The sequence below is a fragment of the Embiotoca jacksoni genome, unplaced genomic scaffold, assembly GCF_022577435.1.
Source record: "Embiotoca jacksoni isolate LCO1_2020_lvr unplaced genomic scaffold, fEmbJac1.0.p SCAF_4, whole genome shotgun sequence".
NCBI lineage: Eukaryota > Metazoa > Chordata > Actinopteri > Embiotocidae > Embiotoca > Embiotoca jacksoni.
In genome coordinates, this window is record NW_027185392.1 from 24,838,536 (window position 1) to 24,861,158 (window position 22,623).

General features: G+C 44.6%; 1 protein-coding gene and 1 pseudogene across 1 annotated transcript; both read right to left on the reverse strand.

Annotated features, from left to right (window-relative positions):
* The window catches only part of LOC138208744 (lysine-specific demethylase 2A-like), a 25,107-nt pseudogene extending 19,365 nt beyond the window's left edge, over nucleotides 1-5,742 (reverse strand).
* Nucleotides 5,743-8,281: 2,539 nt separating this feature from the next.
* LOC138209038 (syntaxin-3-like) lies at nucleotides 8,282-19,875 on the reverse strand. The gene is made up of 10 exons (XM_069167375.1): nucleotides 19,846-19,875; nucleotides 18,279-18,353; nucleotides 18,049-18,148; nucleotides 17,887-17,961; nucleotides 17,448-17,518; nucleotides 16,110-16,218; nucleotides 15,379-15,452; nucleotides 14,726-14,860; nucleotides 8,951-9,061; nucleotides 8,282-8,359 (listed from the first exon to the last, which is right to left on the reverse strand). The coding sequence occupies exons 1-10, from the start codon at nucleotides 19,873-19,875 to the stop codon at nucleotides 8,282-8,284; spliced, it is 858 nt and encodes a 285-aa protein (XP_069023476.1).
* Between the last annotated feature and the right edge of the window lie 2,748 nt (nucleotides 19,876-22,623).

Here is a 22,623-nt window from a genome sequence, read left to right on the forward strand (position 1 = left end):
TCAACCCTTAGTGATGAGGGGGGATCAAGCCTTAGTGATGAGGGCGGATCAAGCCTTAGTGATGAGGGCGGATCAAGCCTTAGTGATGAGGGGGGGATCAAGCCTTAGTGATGAGGGGGGGATCAACCCCCCTCAAAACTCAACATAAACAAATAGCAAACAAAATCACAGGTCAACCATCATAATGTCCAACATGAAAAGACAGGTAGACAATTGAACTATTAAGCGTTGGAATTGTTTTTTCCACATTTAAAAAAAGGTATGCAACTGGGACTTCTAGTCTGATGGCTGGAACTCACACAGAAACAAAACCACATCTTTGAATAAGCAGGTAGCACTTCAGAACTAGTGATAACCCTTAGTGATGAGGGGGGGGATCAACCCTTAGTGATGAGGGCGGATCAACCCTTAGTGATGAGGGGGGGATCAAGCCTTAGTGATGAGGGGGGGATCAAGCCTTAGTGATGAGGGCGGATCAAGCCATAGTGATGAGGGCGGATCAAGCCTTAGTGATGAGGGCGGATCAAGCCTTAGTGATGAGGGGGGATCAAGCCTTAGTGATGAGGGCGGATCAACCCTTAGTGATGAGGGGGGATCAAGCCTTAGTGATGAGGGGGGATCAAGCCTTAGTGATGAGGGGGGATCAACCCTTAGTGATGAGGGGGGGATCAAGCCTTAGTGATGAGGGGGGGATCAAGCCTTAGTGATGAGGGGGGATCAACCCTTAGTGATGAGGGGGGATCAAGCCTTAGTGATGAGGGGGGATCAAGCCTTAGTGATGAGGGGGGATCAACCCTTAGTGATGAGGGGGGGATCAACCCTTAGTGATGAGGGGGGGATCAACCCTTAGTGATGAGGGCGGATCAACCCTTAGTGATGAGGGGGGATCAACCCTTAGTGATGAGGGGGGATCAACCCTTAGTGATGAGGGCGGATCAACCCTTAGTGATGAGGGGGGGATCAAGCCTTAGTGATGAGGGGGGATCAAGCCTTAGTGATGAGGGGGGGATCAAGCCTTAGTGATGAGGGGGGATCAACCCTTAGTGATGAGGGGGGATCAACCCTTAGTGATGAGGGGGGATCAAGCCTTAGTGATGAGGGGCGGATCAACCCTTAGTGATGAGGGGGGGATCAACCCTTAGTGATGAGGGCGGATCAACCCTCATCACTAAGGCTTGATCCCCCCCTCATCACTAAGGCTTGATCCCCCCCTTAGTGAGGGTTGATGAGGGCGGGATCAACCCTTAGTGATGAGGGGGGATCAACCCTTAGTGATGAGGGGGGGATCAACCCTTAGTGATGAGGGGGGGATCAAGCCTTAGTGATGAGGGGGGGATCAAGCCTTAGTGATGAGGGGGGGATCAAGCCTTAGTGATGAGGGCGGATCAACCCTTAGTGATGAGGGCGGATCAAGCCTTAGTGATGAGGGGCGGATCAACCCTTAGTGATGAGGGGGGGATCAACCCTTAGTGATGAGGGCGGATCAACCCTTAGTGATGAGGGGGGATCAACCCTTAGTGATGAGGGCGGATCAACCCTTAGTGATGAGGGGGGGATCAAGCCTTAGTGATGAGGGGGGATCAAGCCTTAGTGATGAGGGGGGGATCAACCCTTAGTGATGAGGGGGGGATCAAGCCTTAGTGATGAGGGGGGGATCAAGCCTTAGTGATGAGGGGGGGATCAAGCCTTAGTGATGAGGGCGGATCAACCCTTAGTGATGAGGGGGGGATCAACCCTTAGTGATGAGGGGGGGGATCAACCCTTAGTGATGAGGGCGGATCAACCCTTAGTGATGAGGGCGGATCAACCCTTAGTGATGAGGGGCGGATCAACCCTTAGTGATGAGGGGGGGATCAACCCTTAGTGATGAGGGGGGGATCAACCCTTAGTGATGAGGGGGGGATCAACCCTTAGTGATGAGGGGGGATCAACCCTTAGTGATGAGGGCGGATCAACCCTTAGTGATGAGGGGGGGATCAACCCTTAGTGATGAGGGCGGATCAACCCTTAGTGATGAGGGCGGATCAACCCTTAGTGATGAGGGGGGGATCAACCCTTAGTGATGAGGGCGGATCAACCCTTAGTGATGAGGGCGGATCAACCCTTAGTGATGAGGGGGGGATCAAGCCTTAGTGATGAGGGGGGGATCAAGCCTTAGTGATGAGGGGGGATCAAGCCTTAGTGATGAGGGGCGGATCAACCCTTAGTGATGAGGGGGGGATCAAGCCTTAGTGATGAGGGGGGGATCAAGCCTTAGTGATGAGGGGGGATCAAGCCTTAGTGATGAGGGGGGATCAAGCCTTAGTGATGAGGGGGGATCAACCCTTAGTGATGAGGGCGGATCAAGCCTTAGTGATGAGGGGGGGATCAAGCCTTAGTGATGAGGGGGGGATCAAGCCTTAGTGATGAGGGGGGGATCAAGCCTTAGTGATGAGGGGGGGATCAAGCCTTAGTGATGAGGGGGGGATCAAGCCTTAGTGATGAGGGGGGGATCAACCCTTAGTGATGAGGGGGGGGATCAACCCTTAGTGATGAGGGGGGGGATCAACCCTTAGTGATGAGGGGGCTGCAGGTAAACTACTGACCAGTAAAAACACAGTCAAAGTCCAGTTTAAAATAATGCTGCTGCAGTTTGCTACTCAAAACGGTTCATTTACATACAGAACATGACGTGGTGATATTTCTCTTAAAAACCAAAGAACCAACTGGATTGTCGTTGAAAAAATACTGTTTTGTTAAATCTAACTTGGTTGTGATTTCACCCTTTTCACATACAACTTTAAAATTGTTCCAATAGAAACCACTAATGAATATAAACAAGAATCATCATACTGGTGTTATTTTAATGCATCAAAGGCTTAAATTAAGCATTTGTGAAGCACTTTAGAGAATATATCTAAATATTGAGATACATAGCCTGAATCATGCAGCACCGTGTCTGGGTTACTGGGTCTGAACCGGAGCGATGGACTCCAGCGTGTGATGTGTAGGATCATAAAGTCCCTGAGACCGAGCCTCGAGAGAGGAAGACCTCACCCACCTCTTCCCTCCATGCGGACCACCCGGTCAGAGCTGAACCTCTGGCTGCTGACCTTCTCCTCCAGGTCAAACATCCTCCGTCCATCGATCTCCTCATCTGAAATGCCGTCGTCGTGGTAACGCCGTCGGGTACCGGCCCGCTATGGAGGGGACAGAGGGGTGGATGGGTAACAGGAATGAGAGGCGTGGCAAAGATAGGTGGCCGCACCAAACCTGTCAATCAAAGTCATCCCCACACAAAAGATGTGTGCATGAACTGGACCTGAAGACATTTAGACAGGAGTCATTTCTCAGAGGAACAGCCTGCGAAAACTGAAGAGGCTGAGCTGATCATCATCACAACAACAACAACAACAACAACAACAGAGCACACACATCAGGTACAACTGACAGGAGGCAGAAGGTTTCTTATTTCACATCATCAAATGGACTTCGCATCACATGACCTGCCCTCCACCACCATCACATGACCTGCCCTCCACCACCATCACATGACCTGCCCTCCACCATCACATGACCTGCCCTCCACCATCACATGACCTGCCCTCCACCACCATCACATGACCTGCCCTCCACCATCACATGACCTGCCCTCCACCACCATCACATGACCTGCCCTCCACCACCACATGACCTGCCCTCCACCACCATCACATGACCTGCCCTCCACCATCACATGACCTGCCCCCACCATCACATGACCTGCCCTCCACCACCATCACATGACCTGCCCTCCACCACCATCACATGACCTGCCCTCCACCATCACATGACCTGCCCTCCACCACCATCACATGACCTGCCCTCCACCATCACATGACCTGCCCTCCACCACCATCACATGACCTGCCCTCCACCCTCCACCCTCACCCAGCTCAGAGGATTTGGAGCAGAGTGAAGGAAAAGCAGCCGGTGGTCAGCACGTGGGAGCTCCTTCAAAATAAAAGCTGGTGAAGCTGGTTGGAGCATGAAGAGTTAAAGATGTTATCAAAGCTGAAGGAGGCGACTTCAGGAGTGAAAAATATTACAAATATTCAGATGTGTTATTTAATATTTTGATGTGTTCCATTTTGCTGCACATTGTAAAAAACAAAATAGAAAAATGAAAGAATGTGCGTCCACACTTTGGACTGACAGAGAAACGAGCTCAGCTCAGAAAGTAAAGAGTAAAGAACCCAACAGAACCATCAATGACTCAGTACTTATATACTCGGACAGAGACTATGTTTTTCTCCTTTACTCCCTCGTTGTCTCCTTCAAAGGGAGGTGACAGGTGACTCTGCTCCTTCATCCTCCTCATCCTCCTCTTGTATGGGAAATATCTACAGTCTCTCTCAGACAACACACTGATTTCCTCACTATATCAATTCAGTTCATTTAAACACCCAAATAACATCGTGAGACATAAATAAAACGTGACAGGATGTTCTTTACACCTCCGTTAGATTAAACCTCTTCATACTTCCATCCTGATGTCCTTCACTCAGCACTTCATCATCGTTTTCATATTTCAGTACTCACCAGCCTTTTGCTGTACCGAGGCTTGGAATCATCCATGACCACTCGGTTGGTCCCGGCAGACTCCAAAACACCGGAGATTCACCGGAGATTCACCGGAGATTCACCGGCGCACAGCGCGCAAGTCAACCCGGCGCGAGAGCACCTTAAACGGGCGCGCGGCGGAACATGGCTCCATCGGGGCAGCAGATGTCTGAGGTACCAACACAGACTCTGAGGTACTCTGAGGTACCAACACAGACTCTGTGGTACTCTGAGGTACCAACACAGACTCTGCGGTACCAACACAGACTCTGTGGTACTCTGAGGTACCAACACAGACTCTGTGGTACCAACACAGACTCTGTGGTACTCTGAGGTACCAACACAGACTCTGAGGTACCAACACAGACTCTGTGGTACCAACACAGACTCTGTGGTACCAACACAGACTCTGCGGTACCAACACAGACTCTGTGGTACTCTGAGGTACCAACACAGACTCTGAGGTACTCTGAGGTACCAACACAGACTCTGCGGTACCAACACAGACTCTGAGGTACTCTGAGGTACCAACACAGACTCTGAGGTACCAACACAGACTCTGTGGTACTCTGAGGTACCAACACAGACTCTGTGGTACTCTGTGGTACCAACACAGACTCTGTGGTACCAACACAGACTCTGTGGTACTCTGAGGTACCAACACAGACTCTGAGGTACCAACACAGACTCTGAGGTACTCTGAGGTACCAACACAGACTCTGAGGTACCAACACAGACTCTGTGGTACTCTGAGGTACCAACACAGACTCTGTGGTACTCTGTGGTACCAACACAGACTCTGTGGTACCAACACAGACTCTGTGGTACTCTGAGGTACCAACACAGACTCTGCGGTTTACTGCCGACTTCCCTCCCCGGACTGGGGAGGTGAGCCGCTGGTCCGGCCCGCCGAGGCTCCAGGAGGTCTCAGCCGGAGACCCGCGGCTCGCTCGAGCTTTGTTCGCTGCCTCCAACAATCACACCGGCTGCTGCTGGCTCTGTGGACGGCGCCCTACGTACGCCGACAGGAAGCTCACCATGACTCCAAGTGGAGTTCAAACATCTCGCTGCGTTTGGACAGCGCTGATAAAAACACTGTTCCTGCGGTCTCCACTAGCTTCGGACAAAGTTGATTCCCCGTCTCCGAACAGCCGCCATTTTCCAGCCCAAAACCGAACGTCACCACATCCCGCCCACAAACAAACTCTGGACCAATCACAGACGTGCCGGCGAGGCTTTCATTGAACTACAGCGCTGTCACTCACGTGAACGAGTTCTAAACTGTGATTGGACGAGAAGAACCAATAGTCATGTACAGGAACTGCCAAGAAGCCATTAACGGAACGGTTGGAAAACGAGCTCATCCCTGATTGGTCAAGACAGCCGGACTGGTGGACAGACACGAGCCAGGAGAAGGAGCCAATCGCGCGCAGCTCCGCCGCGCTAACCCCGCCCCGTCGGCCGATACAACGAGTCATCGCTCAATTTAACCTACATTACCTCAACACTGAAGCGGCCCGCGGAGCTTACCCCCATCGTGCTGCAGGTTCGGCCGCCTCAGCCGCGGCAGTAGTCCGGCTCGTGCGACGTCCTCCGTGTCCTCGGTCCTCTGCCAGACGCTCACATCGCAGCGACACGTTTTGTTGCCCCCTTCAACGAGGAAGTGGCCGCAGGTCCATACAGGGGAGCGGACTCTGAACGCGCGCCTGCTGATTGGCTGGAAAGTGTTGCACGGCTGCTGTGATTGGTGGCAGCGACGCGTCTGTCAAACACGCAGAGGAAGAATACGGCGAGCGAGAGGCGCGCGAATAACTGTGACGCGCTGCGAAATAATCACTGCTGAGCAGAAATAAAGAACACCATTCATATTTATTACAGCATGGACAGAGCTACAAAAGACGCCGTTTTACAAAGAAAACCTCCTCTTCTACATCTCCAGAGTCACAGGCCGGAGGTCCTGAAGCAGGACAGGAAGAACAAACAAAAATCACAACGTGTTGTCACGTGTTACATAAGCTAATCACAACAAAGGGCTGAGCTGCTGCTGGTCTGTGCTGTCCAACCTGCCTCCTCTCAGCCCACCCTGCAGTCCAGACAGGTTATCTTTACTCGTTGGAAGATTCTCTTGAGATTAATACAAATATGAAGCTTCAGGAAACAGGCCACCTGCTGCCATGTCATCACCCCACAGCAGGTCTGGGAAAAGCAGCCTTTTAGGGAAAATCATATCGAAAATAACACCTCAACGCAAAGATGACATGTTGTCCTCGTTCATCTAAGTAATTTTACCAGGACACGGCACAAATGCAGCAGTCTGCAGCTAAACTCAGAAACAGACTCGTTCTTATTACACTAAGTCTTGTTTCAAACTTTAATAAAGCTCACAAAGTGCACCTGACGGCAGCATGACGAGCTCCCCAAAATAATGAAGCAAAATGGGACGTTATCTGGAGAAGGCTAAAACTGCAAAAGATAAAATGTGAACATGAAGAGTGAGCTGTCAGTGCAGCGTCAGGCCCCCTGCAGGGAGCCCGTGGATTTGGACAGAACTGAGTGACAGCAGACATTGAAACACGACCGACCACTTTGGAAACACAGCTGTCGTCCTAAAAAATTAAAAAGCTGGAAGCACACATACACATTTTAAAAAGGATTTCAATCTTTGTAATAAACACAAACAGCAAAGACCTGGAGCAGTGGGACTGTCAGGCAGTACTAGTGGAGTCACGTAAAGCATGTGTTTACCTCCAAGTCTAATCACACACATCACTTCTACTCTTCCTACAGCGCCGCCCGTCAAACCCCTTCTGGTCAGTTCAACATCAAACTGTAACACGGGAAATCTCAGGTGACTTCCTCTCCTCACGAAATGGAACAGTGATCTGGACTCATCCGCAACCTGATATGAACTGTGTCATTACATGCAGTCGTTATTATAAGTATTGTCACAGTGGTTTGGTTCCACATCATAACACTCACAGGTACAGAAGAACAACAGCTGTCTCAATACTTACGATACTGACTTCACGGGTGTGCGGTGTGGTCGTGGTGCAGGTCGGTCTGAGGTCGACTCGCTCTCATTAATCCCTCGTGTCAATAACACAGCTGCTTCCTGGAGATAACAACCTTCCTACCTCGTCGTGGTTTCACAGTGTTTGCGAGGCAGATCCTGACCAACCGCTCAGTGTGTTCAGTGTTTGAACCGTCTGAGATGGCAGCTCACCAGCCAATAAAACTATCTTCAGTGACGAGGGAAGAGATCCACTCTTTTGAACTTCACAGCATATTGAAATTAAACTTTTCCTCAAACGTCCTGCACACGAACACATTCTGCACTTTACACCATACATGTGTTGGACTGTGGTCTCTGTGAGCTGATGGACTGGACTGAAAGGTCTCTAATATTCTCTCCACGAGCTGTGCAGCCGTCCACAGATGCTGATCTTAATCAATATTCGATCTAATAAGACATTTCAGAACAGGAGGGTAGATATTCTTCAAATCTGGGATTTCACTCTAACGATCTAGAAACTGCACTGGAACTGAATTTAAACCTGGAAAATGAGCCTTTTACAAAATATGTGAGAATAGGTGCAGATGTGTGCAGCCTTCATTTCCTTTGAAGTGACAGTGAGCTGAGTCCGGACCACGTCGTCCCCTCTGTGTGGACCCAGCAGGGGAGAGGCTGCATTCAGCGGTTCTATTTGATGAAGCTGTAGAGAAATGACCCGAGGATGAGGGCCAAGATCACACAGCAGCAGAAGATCATCATTTGTTTCTGGAGAACAGGAGAGGTCACAGAGACAGAGAGGAACAGGTGTTAGAGGTCAATCAATCAGTCAGTGAGTCAATCAATCAGTCAATCAATCAATCAGTCAGTGAGTCAATCAATCAGTCAATCAATCAATCAGTCAGTCAGTCAGTCAATCAACCCATTAGTCCGTCAATCAATTAATTAATTAATATCTCAAACAATCAAGCCATTCCAGTGACCAGGTGGAGAGTTTTTTGGACGGCTGGAGTGTGTTTGAGTCAGTCAGCTGATCTCAGTCTGACTGAGCTGAAGCTGAAGACCAGACTTCCTGTGTCTGGTGTCAGACAGGAAGCTCCAGTGGGGGTGTTTGTTTTCACTGTGGTCTCAACAGCTAACCTATCACAGTGGAGTGCCGCTCCTGGTGTGAGGAGGGGCTTGTGGTGACATCACTGCGTTTGGTCAGATGAAAGACGACCACCTCCAGAGCATCGCTCAGTGAACAGACTTCCTTTAAAAGAGACGCAGTGACTGCGACCCCAGACCGGACGGGTCGGAGGCCTGTTGGGACTCGGAGCATCACCGCTCCATGTTACGGCTCCGTCAGCCTCCACTTACCCTCCGCGCCTCCTGCTGGAACTTGGCTGCCTTCTTGGTGTCGGCCACCGCCCTCTCTACGAAGCCCACTGATTGGTCCATGTTGCTCTCAATTCTGTCGATCATGCCGCCCTGGAAGGGAGAACATGACGTAACAGCGTGAGAAGGGAGAATACAGACAGACAATCAGAGAGATAACAGTGGCACAAAGAGGTGCTCTGACAGAGCCTCTAACTTCCCGTTCATATGGAAGAGGGAATGAGTTGGGTTGTGTGGACGGACCGGCTGCCTGTGATGAGCTGGTGGCTGCATTGGATCAAATGTCTGATCAGTTTTATGATGTGATGTTCAGTGTGAAGCCCCGACAGAGCTGCAGGAACATGGGTGAAAGACCATCCACTGATCATTACATCAGGTCTCCTCCACAGCTCCTGGATTAGATGTTATAACTGTTATTAGCCTTGTGGTTTATAACAGTACAGATTATTATGTGTCTATAACAGTACAGATTATTATATGTCTATAACAGTACAGATTATTATGTGTCTATAACAGTACAGATTATTATATGTCTATAACAGTACAGATTATTATGTGTCTATAATACTACAGATTACTGTGTTTATAACAGTACAGATTATGTGTCTATAACAGTACAGATTATTATGTGTCTATAATACTACAGATTACTGTGTTTATAACAGTACAGATTATGTGTCTATAACAGTACAGATTATTATGTGTCTATAACAGGACAGATTATTATGTGTCTATAATACTACAGATTACTGTGTTTATAATGGTACAGATTATTATGTGTTTATAACAGTACAGATTATTATGTGTCTGTCATACTACAAATTATTGTGTCTATAACAGTACAGATTAGTATGTCTCTATAACAGTACAGATTATTATGTGTCTATAACAGTGTAGATTATTGTGCCTGTAACAGTACATATTATTATGTGTCTATAACAGTACAGATTACTGTGTTTATAACAGTACAGGTTATGTGTCTATAACAGTAGATTATTATGTGTCTATAATACTACAGATTATTGTGTTTATAACGGTACAGATTATTATGTGTTTATAACAGTACAGATTATGTGTCTATAACAGTACAGATTATTATGTGTCTATAACAGGACAGATTATTATGTGTCTATAATACTACAGATTACTGTGTTTATAATGGTACAGATTATTATGTGTTTATAACAGTACAGATTATTATGTGTCTGTCATACTACAAATTATTGTGTCTATAACAGTACAGATTATTATGTCTCTATAACAGTACAGATTATTATGTGTCTATAACAGTTTGATTATTGTGTCTGTAACAGTACAGATTATTATGTCTCTATAACAGTGTAGATTGTTGTGTCTGTAACAGTACATATTATTATGTGTCTATAACAGTGTAGATTATTGTGTCTGTAACAGTACAGATTATTATGTGTCTATAACAGTGTAGATTGTTGTGTCTGTAACAGTACATATTATTATGTGTCTATAACAGTACAGATTATTATGTGTCTACAATACTACAGATTACTGTGTTTATAACAGTACAGATTATGTGTCTATAACAGCAGATTATTATGTGTTTATAACAGTACAGATTATGTGTCTATAACAGTACAGATTATTATGTGTCTATAACAGGACAGATTATTATGTGTCTATAATACTACAGATTACTGTGTTTATAATGGTACAGATTATTATGTGTTTATAACAGTACAGATTATTATGTGTCTGTCATACTACAAATTATTGTGTCTGTAACAGTACAGATTATTATGTCTCTATAACAGTACAGATTATTATGTGTCTATAACAGTGTAGATTGTTGTGTCTGTAACAGTACATATTATTATGTGTCTATAACAGTGTAGATTATTGTGTCTGTAACAGTACAGATTATTATGTGTCTATAACAGTGTAGATTGTTGTGTCTGTAACAGTACATATTATTATGTGTCTATAACAGTACAGATTATTATGTGTCTACAATACTACAGATTACTGTGTTTATAACAGTACAGATTATGTGGCTATAACAGTAGATTATTATGTGTCTATAATACTACAGATTATTGTGTTTATAACGGTACAGATTATTATGTGTTTATAACAGTACAGATTATTGTGTCTATAACAGTGTAGATTATTGTGCCTGTAACAGTACATATTATTATGTGTCTATAACAGTACAGATTATTGTGTCTACAATACTACAGATTACTGTGTTTATAACAGTACAGATTATGTGTTTATAACAGCAGATTATTATGTGTTTATAACAGTACAGATTATGTGTCTATAACAGTACAGATTATTATGTGTCTATAACAGGACAGATTATTATGTGTCTATAATACTACAGATTACTGTGTTTATAATGGTACAGATTATTATGTGTTTATAACAGTACAGATTATTATGTGTCTGTCATACTACAAATTATTGTGTCTATAACAGTACAGATTATTATGTCTCTATAACAGTACAGATTATTATGTGTCTATAACAGTGTAGATTGTTGTGTCTGTAACAGTACAGATTATTATGTGTCTGTAACAGTGTATATTATTGTGTCTATAACAGTACAGATTATTGTGTCTATAACAGTATATATTATTATGTGTCTATAATACTACAAATTATTATGTCGAACAGTACAGATTATTTTGTATCTATAACTGTACAGATTATTATGTATCTATAACAGTGTAGATTATTATGTGACTCTAATACTACAGATTATTATGTGTCTATAACAGTGTAGATTGTTGTGTCTGTAACAGTACATATTATTATGTGTCTATAACAGTACAGATTATTATGTGTCTACAATACTACAGATTACTGTGTTTATAACAGTACAGGTTATGTGTCTATAACAGTAGATTATAATGTGTCTATAATACTACAGATTATTGTGTTTATAACAGTACAGATTATTATGTGTCTATAACAGGACAGATTATTATGTGTCTATAATACTACAGATTACTGTGTTTATAATGGTACAGATTATTATGTGTTTATAACAGTACAGATTATTATGTGTCTGTCATACTACAAATTATTGTGTCTATAACAGTACAGATTATTATGTGTCTATAACAGTGTAGATTATTGTGTCTGTAACAGTACAGATTATTATGTCTCTATAACAGTACAGATTATTATGTGTCTATAACAGTGTAGATTGTTGTGTCTGTAACAGTACATATTATTATGTGTCTATAACAGTGTAGATTATTGTGTCTGTAACAGTACAGATTATTATGTGTCTATAACAGTGTAGATTGTTGTGTCTGTAACAGTACATATTATTATGTGTCTATAACAGTACAGATTATTATGTGTCTACAATACTACAGATTACTGTGTTTATAACAGTACAGATTATGTGTCTATAACAGTAGATTATTATGTGTCTATAATACTACAGATTATTGTGTTTATAACGGTACAGATTATTATGTGTTTATAACAGTACAGATTATTATGTGTCTATAACAGTGTAGATTATTGTGCCTGTAACAGTACATATTATTATGTGTCTATAACAGTACAGATTATTGTGTCTACAATACTACAGATTACTGTGTTTATAACAGTACAGATTATGTGTCTATAACAGTACAGATTATTATGTGTCTATAACAGGACAGATTATTATGTGTCTATAATACTACAGATTACTGTGTTTATAATGGTACAGATTATTATGTGTTTATAACAGTACAGATTATTATGTGTCTGTCATACTACAAATTATTGTGTCTATAACAGTACAGATTATTATGTCTCTATAACAGTACAGATTATTATGTGTCTATAACAGTGTAGATTGTTGTGTCTGTAACAGTACAGATTATTATGTGTCTGTAACAGTGTATATTATTGTGTCTATAACAGTACAGATTATTGTGTCTATAACAGTATATATTATTATGTGTCTATAATACTACAAATTATTATGTCGAACAGTACAGATTATTTTGTATCTATAACTGTACAGATTATTATGTGTCTATAACAGTGTAGATTATTATGTGACTCTAATACTACAGATTATTATGTGTCTATAACAGTGTAGATTGTTGTGTCTGTAACAGTACATATTATTATGTGTCTATAACAGTACAGATTATTATGTGTCTACAATACTACAGATTACTGTGTTTATAACAGTACAGATTATGTGTCTATAACAGCAGATTATTATGTGTTTATAACAGTACAGATTATGTGTCTATAACAGTACAGATTATTATGTGTCTATAACAGGACAGATTATTATGTGTCTATACTACTACAGATTACTGTGTTTATAATGGTACAGATTATTATGTGTTTATAACAGTACAGATTATTATGTGTCTGTCATACTACAAATTATTGTGTCTATAACAGTACAGATTATTATGTCTCTATAACAGTACAGATTATTATGTGTCTATAACAGTGTAGATTGTTGTGTCTGTAACAGTGCATATTATTATGTGTCTATAACAGTGTAGATTATTGTGTCTGTAACAGTACAGATTATTATGTGTCTATAACAGTGTAGATTGTTGTGTCTGTAACAGTACATATTATTATGTGTCTATAACAGTGTAGATTATTGTGTCTGTAACAGTACAGATTATTATGTGTCTATAACAGTGTAGATTGTTGTGTCTGTAACAGTACATATTATTATGTGTCTATAACAGTGTAGATTATTGTGTCTGTAACAGTACAGATTATTATGTGTCTATAACAGTGTAGATTGTTGTGTCTGTAACAGTACATATTATTATGTGTCTATAACAGTGTAGATTGTTGTGTCTATAACAGTGTAGATTGTTGTGTCTGTAACAGTACAGATTATTATGTGTCTATAACAGTGTAGATTATTGTGTCTGTAACAGTACAGATTATTATGTGTCTATAACAGTGTAGATTGTTGTGTCTGTAACAGTACATATTATTATGTGTCTGTAACAGTGTAGATTGTTGTGTCTGTAACAGTACAGATTATTATGTGTCTATAACAGTGTAGATTATTGTGTCTGTAACAGTACAGATTATTATGTGTCTATAACAGTGTAGATTGTTGTGTCTGTAACAGTACAGATTATTATGTGTCTATAACAGTGTAGATTATTGTGTCTGTAACAGTACAGATTATTATGTGTCTGTAACAGTGTATATTATTGTGTCTATAACAGTACAGATTATTGTGTCTATAACAGTATATATTATTATGTGTCTATAATACTACAAATTATTATGTCTAACAGTACAGATTATTTTGTGTCTATAACTGTACAGATTATTATGTGTCTATAACAGTGTAGATTATTATGTGACTCTAATACTACAGATTATTATGTGTCTATAACAGCATGGTACTATAAAACTGGGTGGTGGTGTCCATGGAGCTGTAGCACACAGTCATCTGTTTAAAGCTGAATGTGATAGTTTGTTTGTCTGGACTTAAATACCAGAAATTGTAATTTCTAGTGATACGTTTCTGAAAAATCCCACAAAAGTGGATGCCAATTTTTCTTTTAGAAAAAGAAAACAGGAAAAAACAAACCATAATCCTGCCCTTATCTATTTTATCTACTAATAAACTTGGAACGCCCTGGTGTAAAATATTGTAAAATGTTGATGCTACCCTGTTCATGATCTCCAGTTTACTGGGAGAGAGGTGATTTTACATCTTCATATTTATACAGTTTTAAACAGTCTCGCTGTCGTGTGTCGTCGGTGTGTGAGTACCTGGTTCTCAACCAGCATGGCGATATCAACAAACATGTCATGGAGCTCTTTGATGCTGCTTTCCAGCCTCATAATGTCTTTATGACGAGCCTCTATCTCATTCAGGGCCTGCTGGTTGATCTTAGAGTCCATGATCTGCAGAGGGAGGGAAGGAGTGGTGGTGATGAAGAGTGTGCAGAAATACAAAGAGATCACAGCAGCAGAATAATGAGAACCTGCTACAAAGATAAAGAACCGAAGCAGAACTGGGGTTGTAGCAACGTATGCAAATATTCTGAATGAAGTGTTTTACTGCTTCTGACAGAATGTAAATGATTCAATTATGTGGATTTACTGCCCTACAATATAGTTGTGAAGCTTATCATCCATTTTTGTAAAGACTGAGTCGCAGAGGTTTTGATAAAACCCCAAAAATGTCCAAAAAACTCAAGAAATGTCCCAATTTCTAACCCAACAAGAGACTTTAGTCAGACCAAAAGTCCAAACCCAGGGACCTTTAGTTTTCTGTCATGAAGGACGAGGAGAGCAGAAAACTCCCACATTTAAAAATTTGAAAATGTAAAGGTATATGTTGTTGATGAAAAGTTTGAGATGTGGTCGTGTTATTAGTGGATGTGTGTTCACTGTACAGCTTCACACCCTGTCTGTCTCACCCCGGCAGAGAAGACCGCCGCGTTTCCTCCCTCCAGCATCTCTTCCAGCTCCTCGTCAGTCGTCGCTTTCCCCGCTGCGATGGACACACAGGACAACTATGCAGCTGTTTGAAATACATGTCTGTCCACAGCTGACAGACAGGGAGACTGACAGAGACGATAACTCATCAAAGCAACACTTTTTCCTTTAAAATCAAAATCTGCTGTGATGATCAACAGTCAGTTGTACAGTTGTCCCTGACAGCCCGCTCTGACTGTCATCTTAAACATGAATGAGCTTGTTGTCTTCAGCTCCGATATATAGACTCTGGTACAGTGTGGCTCTTATTAGATTTGGTAATAATAGTCACGTCTCAGTCTAAAAAAGCTCCAGATTGCTATAATTAACCTTATACCAATTCAACGGTTCATCAGAAGTTCCTTTTAAGTCTCAGTAATACAGGTCAGAACATGACACATGTTTACATTGTATGGTAGAAATCTGTTAATGCTCCCGTTCCAAACTATGAGGGGAAATGGTGACAATAAGTACACAATAGACGATCAGGAATCAATGCTGTGAGCTCACACAACAACAACTGAGAAGATAGGGCCGTATGGAACAGTAACCAGAAGACTAGTTCCACCACTACGTTATGTTTGAATAACGACACTATCTGTGACACTGTGTGACTCTCAATGTGATCATATAAAAACTGACTGATGAAACAGCCATGCAGGTAATGACTCACTGATCTCCAGCTGTCGGGCGATTCGTCCTTTGCTCTTGTCTCTGAAGTCCACCTGTGCCTCGTTGTACTTTGTCATCACCTCCACAAACTTCTTGGCCAGAATTGCATGCTGTGTAAAATGAGATGCAGCTGCTCTGTTAACTAACTTTAAAACATGAGGAAAAGTTTCATGTTGGAAACAGGTTCGACCATCATCATGTTTCAGCTTACGAGAAAACATTGCTCATATTTTGGTCAGTGAAGGCAGAAGATGATGTTGTGTGCTGACATTTCACTGTTGTAAACGGTTTTTAGTTTCGTACATGTTTACACACATCCAGACAGAACGTAGAGCTAACGCTCATTAAAGCAGCGCTGTCCAGGGTGCTTAAACCCTTCAGCACTGTCCAGCACTGTTCAGCGCTGTCCAGGGTGCTGAAAGTCTTTAATACTGTCCAGCATTGTCGAAGGTACTGAAACTACAATACTGTCCAGGTTGCTGAAACTCTTCAGAATTGTCCAGGGTGATGGCCAAACCAACAGCTCATGTTTTGGATCTCTATGCTCTCCCCTCAACCCAACCGGTCGAGGTAGAACATTCTGGAAACTTTTCAGCACTATCCAGGGCACTGAAACTCTTCATCACCGCCAGCACTGTCCAGAGTGCTGAAACTCTTCATCACCGCCAGCACTGTCCAGAGTGCTGAAACTCTTCATCACTGTCCAGGGTACTAAAAGTATTCAGCACAGTCAAAGGTACTGAAACTCATCAGTACTGTCCAGGTTACTGTTCCCCTTACTGAAAGTCTTCCGTACCACCAGTTCTTTACAGCATTGTCCAGGGTATTGGCTGGACAATGCCAGACTATCCTCTTTAGCACTGTCCAGGGCACCGCCAGCACCGTCCAGCACTCGTCAGCACAGTCCAGGGCACTGAAACTCTTCCCCACTGTCCAGGGTATTGACTCCTCTTCAGTACTGTCCAGGGTGCTGAAACTTTTGAGCACTGTCCCGTACTGTCCAGCACTGTCCAGGGTGCTGAAAAGCCTCAGTGGAACAAATTGTTGTCTGTACACTTCCAGAACTTCCAGTTTACTGCATTTAACCGATATTTAAAGTGATACATGGTACATCATAAGGCAGGTCAAGGCTGTTTTAGAAGACTAGTTGGACAATTAATCAGCACATAAGAACATAGTAGAAAACAGGAGTTTGCATTTCTTCCTGCAGGTAATTTTCCACCTCCTCCGCCTCAAGGGAAAGAAGGAGCAAAGTGTAAGCCACTCATATGTGAGCTGGACTTCTTCACATTTTGCAGTTCAGGTCAAATGAAGCGAATTGTATTTCGTATCATCTGACCTGTGACTTGCGTATCCTGAGGTCGGCTGAGGCCCTCTCATCTGTGTTTGACTCAAGCTGGCGTTCGATACCTGAAACACACAAGAGAGGGAACAGCATTCAGTATACTGTCTGTCTGTCCACATTCACACAACGTAACGCACACTGTAAAGAGAATAGTGTTTTACACCTACATCACAGTCTTTATATCTGGTAGACAAGGGATCACATGATCACTTTTACAACTGAAGTTCACAATCTTTCATATATCAGACATGTTTGCCAGCCTATCTATCTCTGCAGACCTGGGCCTACACCGCAGTATAACAGAGCTGAGTCATCTTGCCTCTATGGTGACAACACTTCCTCCCTGTCATTGGTCATACTCTCTTCATCCTGTTTTCTGTCAAAGGTCAAACATGCAAAGAAGGAGAAGAAAGTGAAAAGAACAAATACTGACTCTTGAGTTTGTTTCTCCCGTTGTTGGCTGACTTTTTGATCTCATTGGTGAGGGCTTCAACATTATCCTGCGTCTCTGAAAGTGAGAAAGTATGAGGGAACAGACTTTTGGCAGGATTGAACATTGAACATGGATTTGTGTGTGTCTGTCAGGAAGATTTACTTGGATCAGGTGTGGGCGCCGATAAGATGGAGGAGTAGAGTTTTTTTATTTCTGTGACGCTCTCATCAATCTTGTCAATGCTGGTACGAATATCTTCGATCTGAAGACACACACACACACACACACACACACACACACACACACACACACACACACTGATCAGTAAACAAAAACATACAATTTCTTAGAAACGTGCAATGGATGAGACAGAATAGACACAAACCAAATACCTGAGCAAAGAAATCATCCATGAAAGCCTCATTCTCCACAGGAACCTCAATGTCATCGCCTCCAGTATCACTCTTCTGTCAAACACACACACACACACACACACACACACACACACACACACACACACACACACACACACATTCAAAAATGAGCCTAAATCCTGAAGTTGAGGATGAAATAAACAAACCTCAACAAAGTGAAATATTTCATTTAAAAAGCCCCCCCCCCCCCCCCCCCCTCATATGCTCCTTTCTTTCCTGAATGATCCAGTTTGTAATGTTTGAAAGAACACTGCAGCTAACTTTGTGCTACTGTCACGTGAGTCGAGATTAAATGAATGCGCAGCTGGCACGCGCTGCTGTCGTCCGTCCGCCTCCAACGAAACAACGAGTTCATGTCGCTGAAGTACTTTGAGCTTTATGACACGTTCACAACGACTGAAGGACCAGCTGGTCTTGGTTGCAGGCCTTCTTAAAAATGTCTCCGGTTTTGGTTCACACATTCCTTCAGTTTATACTCTGAACGCAGAGTTCACGTGTGAAGCTCTGAATCACCTGACGGAGCAGCAGCTCCATCAGACTCAAGGAGCAGCAGCTCCATCAGACCCCAGGAGCAGCAGCTCCATCAGACTCACGGAGCAGCAGCTCCATCAGACTCACGGAGCAGCAGCTCCATCAGACCCAAGGGGCAGCAGCTCCATCAGACTCACGGAGCAGCAGCTCCATCAGACCCAAGGGGCAGCAGCTCCATCAGACTCACGGGGCGGCAGCTCCATCAGACTCACGGAGCAGCAGCTCCATCAGACCCCAGGAGCAGCAGCTCCATCAGACTCACGGAGCAGCAGCTCCATCAGACCCAAGGGGCAGCAGCTCCATCAGACTCAAGGAGCAGCAGCTCCATCAGACTCAAGGAGCAGCAGCTCCATCAGACTCACGGAGCAGCAGCTCCATCAGACCCAAGGGGCAGCAGCTCCATCAGACTCCCGGAGCTGCAGCTCCATCAGACCCAAGGGGCAGCAGCTCCATCAGACTCACGGGGCAGCAGCTCCATCAGACTCACGGAGCAGCAGCTCCATCAGACCCAAGGGGCAGCAGCTCCATCAGACTCACGGAGCAGCAGCTCCATCAGACTCACGGAGCAGCAGCTCCATCAGACCCAAGGGGCAGCAGCTCCATCAGACTCACGGAGCTGCAGCTCCATCAGACCCAAGGGGCAGCAGCTCCATCAGACTCACGGAGCTGCAGCTCCATCAGACCCAAGGGGCAGCAGCTCCATCAGACTCCCGGAGCTGCAGCTCCATCAGACCCAAGGGGCAGCAGCTCCATCAGACTCACGGGGCAGCAGCTCCATCAGACTCACGGAGCAGCAGCTCCATCAGACCCAAGGGGCAGCAGCTCCATCAGACTCACGGAGCAGCAGCTCCATCAGACTCACGGAGCAGCAGCTCCATCAGACCCAAGGGGCAGCAGCTCCATCAGACTCACGGAGCAGGCTGGTCGGCCCGCGCAGGCAACAGGTGCTCCACACGGAACCAGAACCAGACTGCAGCTAACAGAGTTCTCTCACCTCCTTCAGCTGCGCCAGGCGGTCCTTCATCCTCACAGCTTCTTCAGGTCAAAAGCAGCTGAGATAAAGCAAAAAAAGAAAAGAAAGACAGAAAGAAAGAAAGAAAGAAGCTCCCAGTGCGCTCTCTGGTTTACAACCACTAAAATGGCCTCCGGTGGAAAAGATTCGCTCCTTCAGTGAATCCAGCAGATTGGATCAGAGGAGGGAGAAGACAGGTGGAGAAGACAGGTGGAGACGTGAAGCGGAGATCACCTGGAGAGGAATTCAGCGGTGGACGTGAAGAGCATGTCTCGGTTGTTTGCAGGTTCTCTGTGAGACAAGTTGTGGTCAACCTAACCTGAAGTCCCACTAAGCCTCTATCCTCTAAGAGCGGATTAGGACGACAGTGTTCAGGGCGATAAACCTCCCCCTCCACCCCCCTCCACCCCCTCCACCGGGAGACACCGGGACGAACCTGTCCATAAAGACACACGTCTCATTATTTACTGAATGAAGATATTTCAGTGGGGATGATCAATAAATCTCACATCGTCACATATTAAAGGTTGTTTTGTTGACTTGATTGATTGATTGATTGACTGATTAATGAATATTATGGTTTTCTTCGGAGATCTAACGCGGTGGTGTAAACGTGTTTTATAGTTCTCTTCAATTCTGATGAGCTGCATTCAAAGACTTTTCATTCATCGTGTCCACAGAGCAGCAGCTGACTTCAGTTTGAACCACAGATGAAACCAGACAAACAGCAGACCTTCATGGACTGACAATCCTGGTTGGACAGAGGGCGGGGCACTTGTAGGTTTGGGGAGGAGCCTGTCAGTAACTGCAGCCTCCAATAGGCTGACGTGCTCTTGAAACAGTCAGTCCACCTCTACATCCATCAGCTTCAGGTCCATCAGATCAGAATCAGGTTCCGGTCCAGTTCCAGGGATCAGAACCTCCTCTGACTGAGTCTGCTCCTCTCAGACCTGCTGAAGTGTGTGATGTCATCATGCTGAGACGCTGCCTGCTGCAGCAGATTCAGATGCTGCAATGCACAAAGAGTCTCCGAGAAGACAAACGTTCATCTGCTGCTGGTGTCAGAGAGATCCGAGCTGCAGAGAACAGACCTCTGAGCTGCTGTGAAGCACGGTGGTGGGAGTATTATGGTCTGTTGCTGCGTCGCTGCCTCGGACTGGGCCGCCTGCAGTCACTGAACAGAATCAGAGGTGGAGAACATCTGCCAACAGAACCAGACTCAGAGATGGAGAACATCTGTTAACACTACCCGAATCAGAGGTGGAGAACATTTGTTTACAGAACCAGAACCAGAGGTCGAGAACATCTGTTAACAGAAACAAACTAAGATGTGGAGAACATCTGTATAAAGAACCAGAACCAGAGATGGAGAACATCTGTATAAAGAACCAGAACCAGAGATGGAGAACATCTGTTTACAGAACTAGTGTCAGGATTCCTGTCTGCTCCTCTGTTTTGTCCCCAATCACCTCTCATGTTTTCTGTCTTTCCCCTGTCTGTTTGTTATCGTGTCCCCATGTGTTCTGTGTCCTCCTCTCCTCACCTCCCGTGGCCACGCCCCTAGCAGCTGCTACCACTCTCCCCAAATCACCACCTGCAGGTGGCTCATTTCCCTGATCACCTCCCAGCAGCCTCGGCCTATAACAGCATAACTAAGGGTTGGTTCAGGTCTACCTGAGCCAGCCCTAACTATAGGCTTTATCAAGAAGGAAGGTTTTGAGTCTAATCTTAAAGCTAGAGAGGGTTTCTGCCCCTCCAACACAAACTGGGAGCTGGTTCCACAGGGGAGGAGCCTGAAAACTGAAGCTCCGCCTCCCATTCTACTTCTGGAAACTCTAGGAACCACAAGTAGACCAGCGTACTGAGAGAGAAGTGCTCTGCTAGGATTATATGGTTCTATAAGATCTCTAAGATATGATGGAGCCTGGTCATATAGAGCTTTGTAAGTCATCAAGAGAATTTTAAATTCTATTCTTGATTTCACAGGAAGCCAGTGAAGAGAAGATAAAACTGGAGAAATATGATCTCTCTTGTTAAATCCCATCAGTACTCTTGCTGCAGCATTTTGGATCAGCTGCAGGTTTTTAATGAGTAATTTGGACATCCTACGCATCACTTAGGCAGTGATGCAATCAAGTGTGACGCTGCCTGACACAGGTAGCAGAGCAGGGAGTCAACACCGGGCCACCCCTGTGAACCGCGGGGGTCTACCAAAAACCCCTCCAGGCATTTCCTTAGTTTGGTCATGTTATTCAAAGTCTTACAAACAGAGGGTATAGCAGTCAGCCAGGACCGGTCTGTCACTACAGACTCCTTCAATCTGAGACCAAACAAGTGGCGGTCAAAGTCAGGTTTCAGAACATCAGAATGATGATTCCAGGGCGGACCTCACCACCAAGAGGTTGTATGTGAAATAAGTCTCAGGGGATGGAGAGCGTGGCGGAGCTTGTTGGCTGGACATTGAGGCAGTAGCAGGGGACACGGTGTCCCCCTGGTCCCCATGGTGGCTGGAAGCTAGTGGCCCGGCGGCGGTGACCCGTCCGGAGACAGGAACAGGAGGAAAGTCCGTCATGGCTGCCGGGGCTGGGGACTCTGCCGACGTCGCCTCCTCCTGGGGGGTTCCCAGAAGGACAGGCGAGTTCCCTCAAAACCGGTTCTGGGTTCAACTGGGCACGGTGAGCTCCGGTGGGCCTGATTGGCCAGATACTGGAACAGAGTCATAGTCTCAGGACCCGAGTCTGTGGCCGTTGGGTCCACACA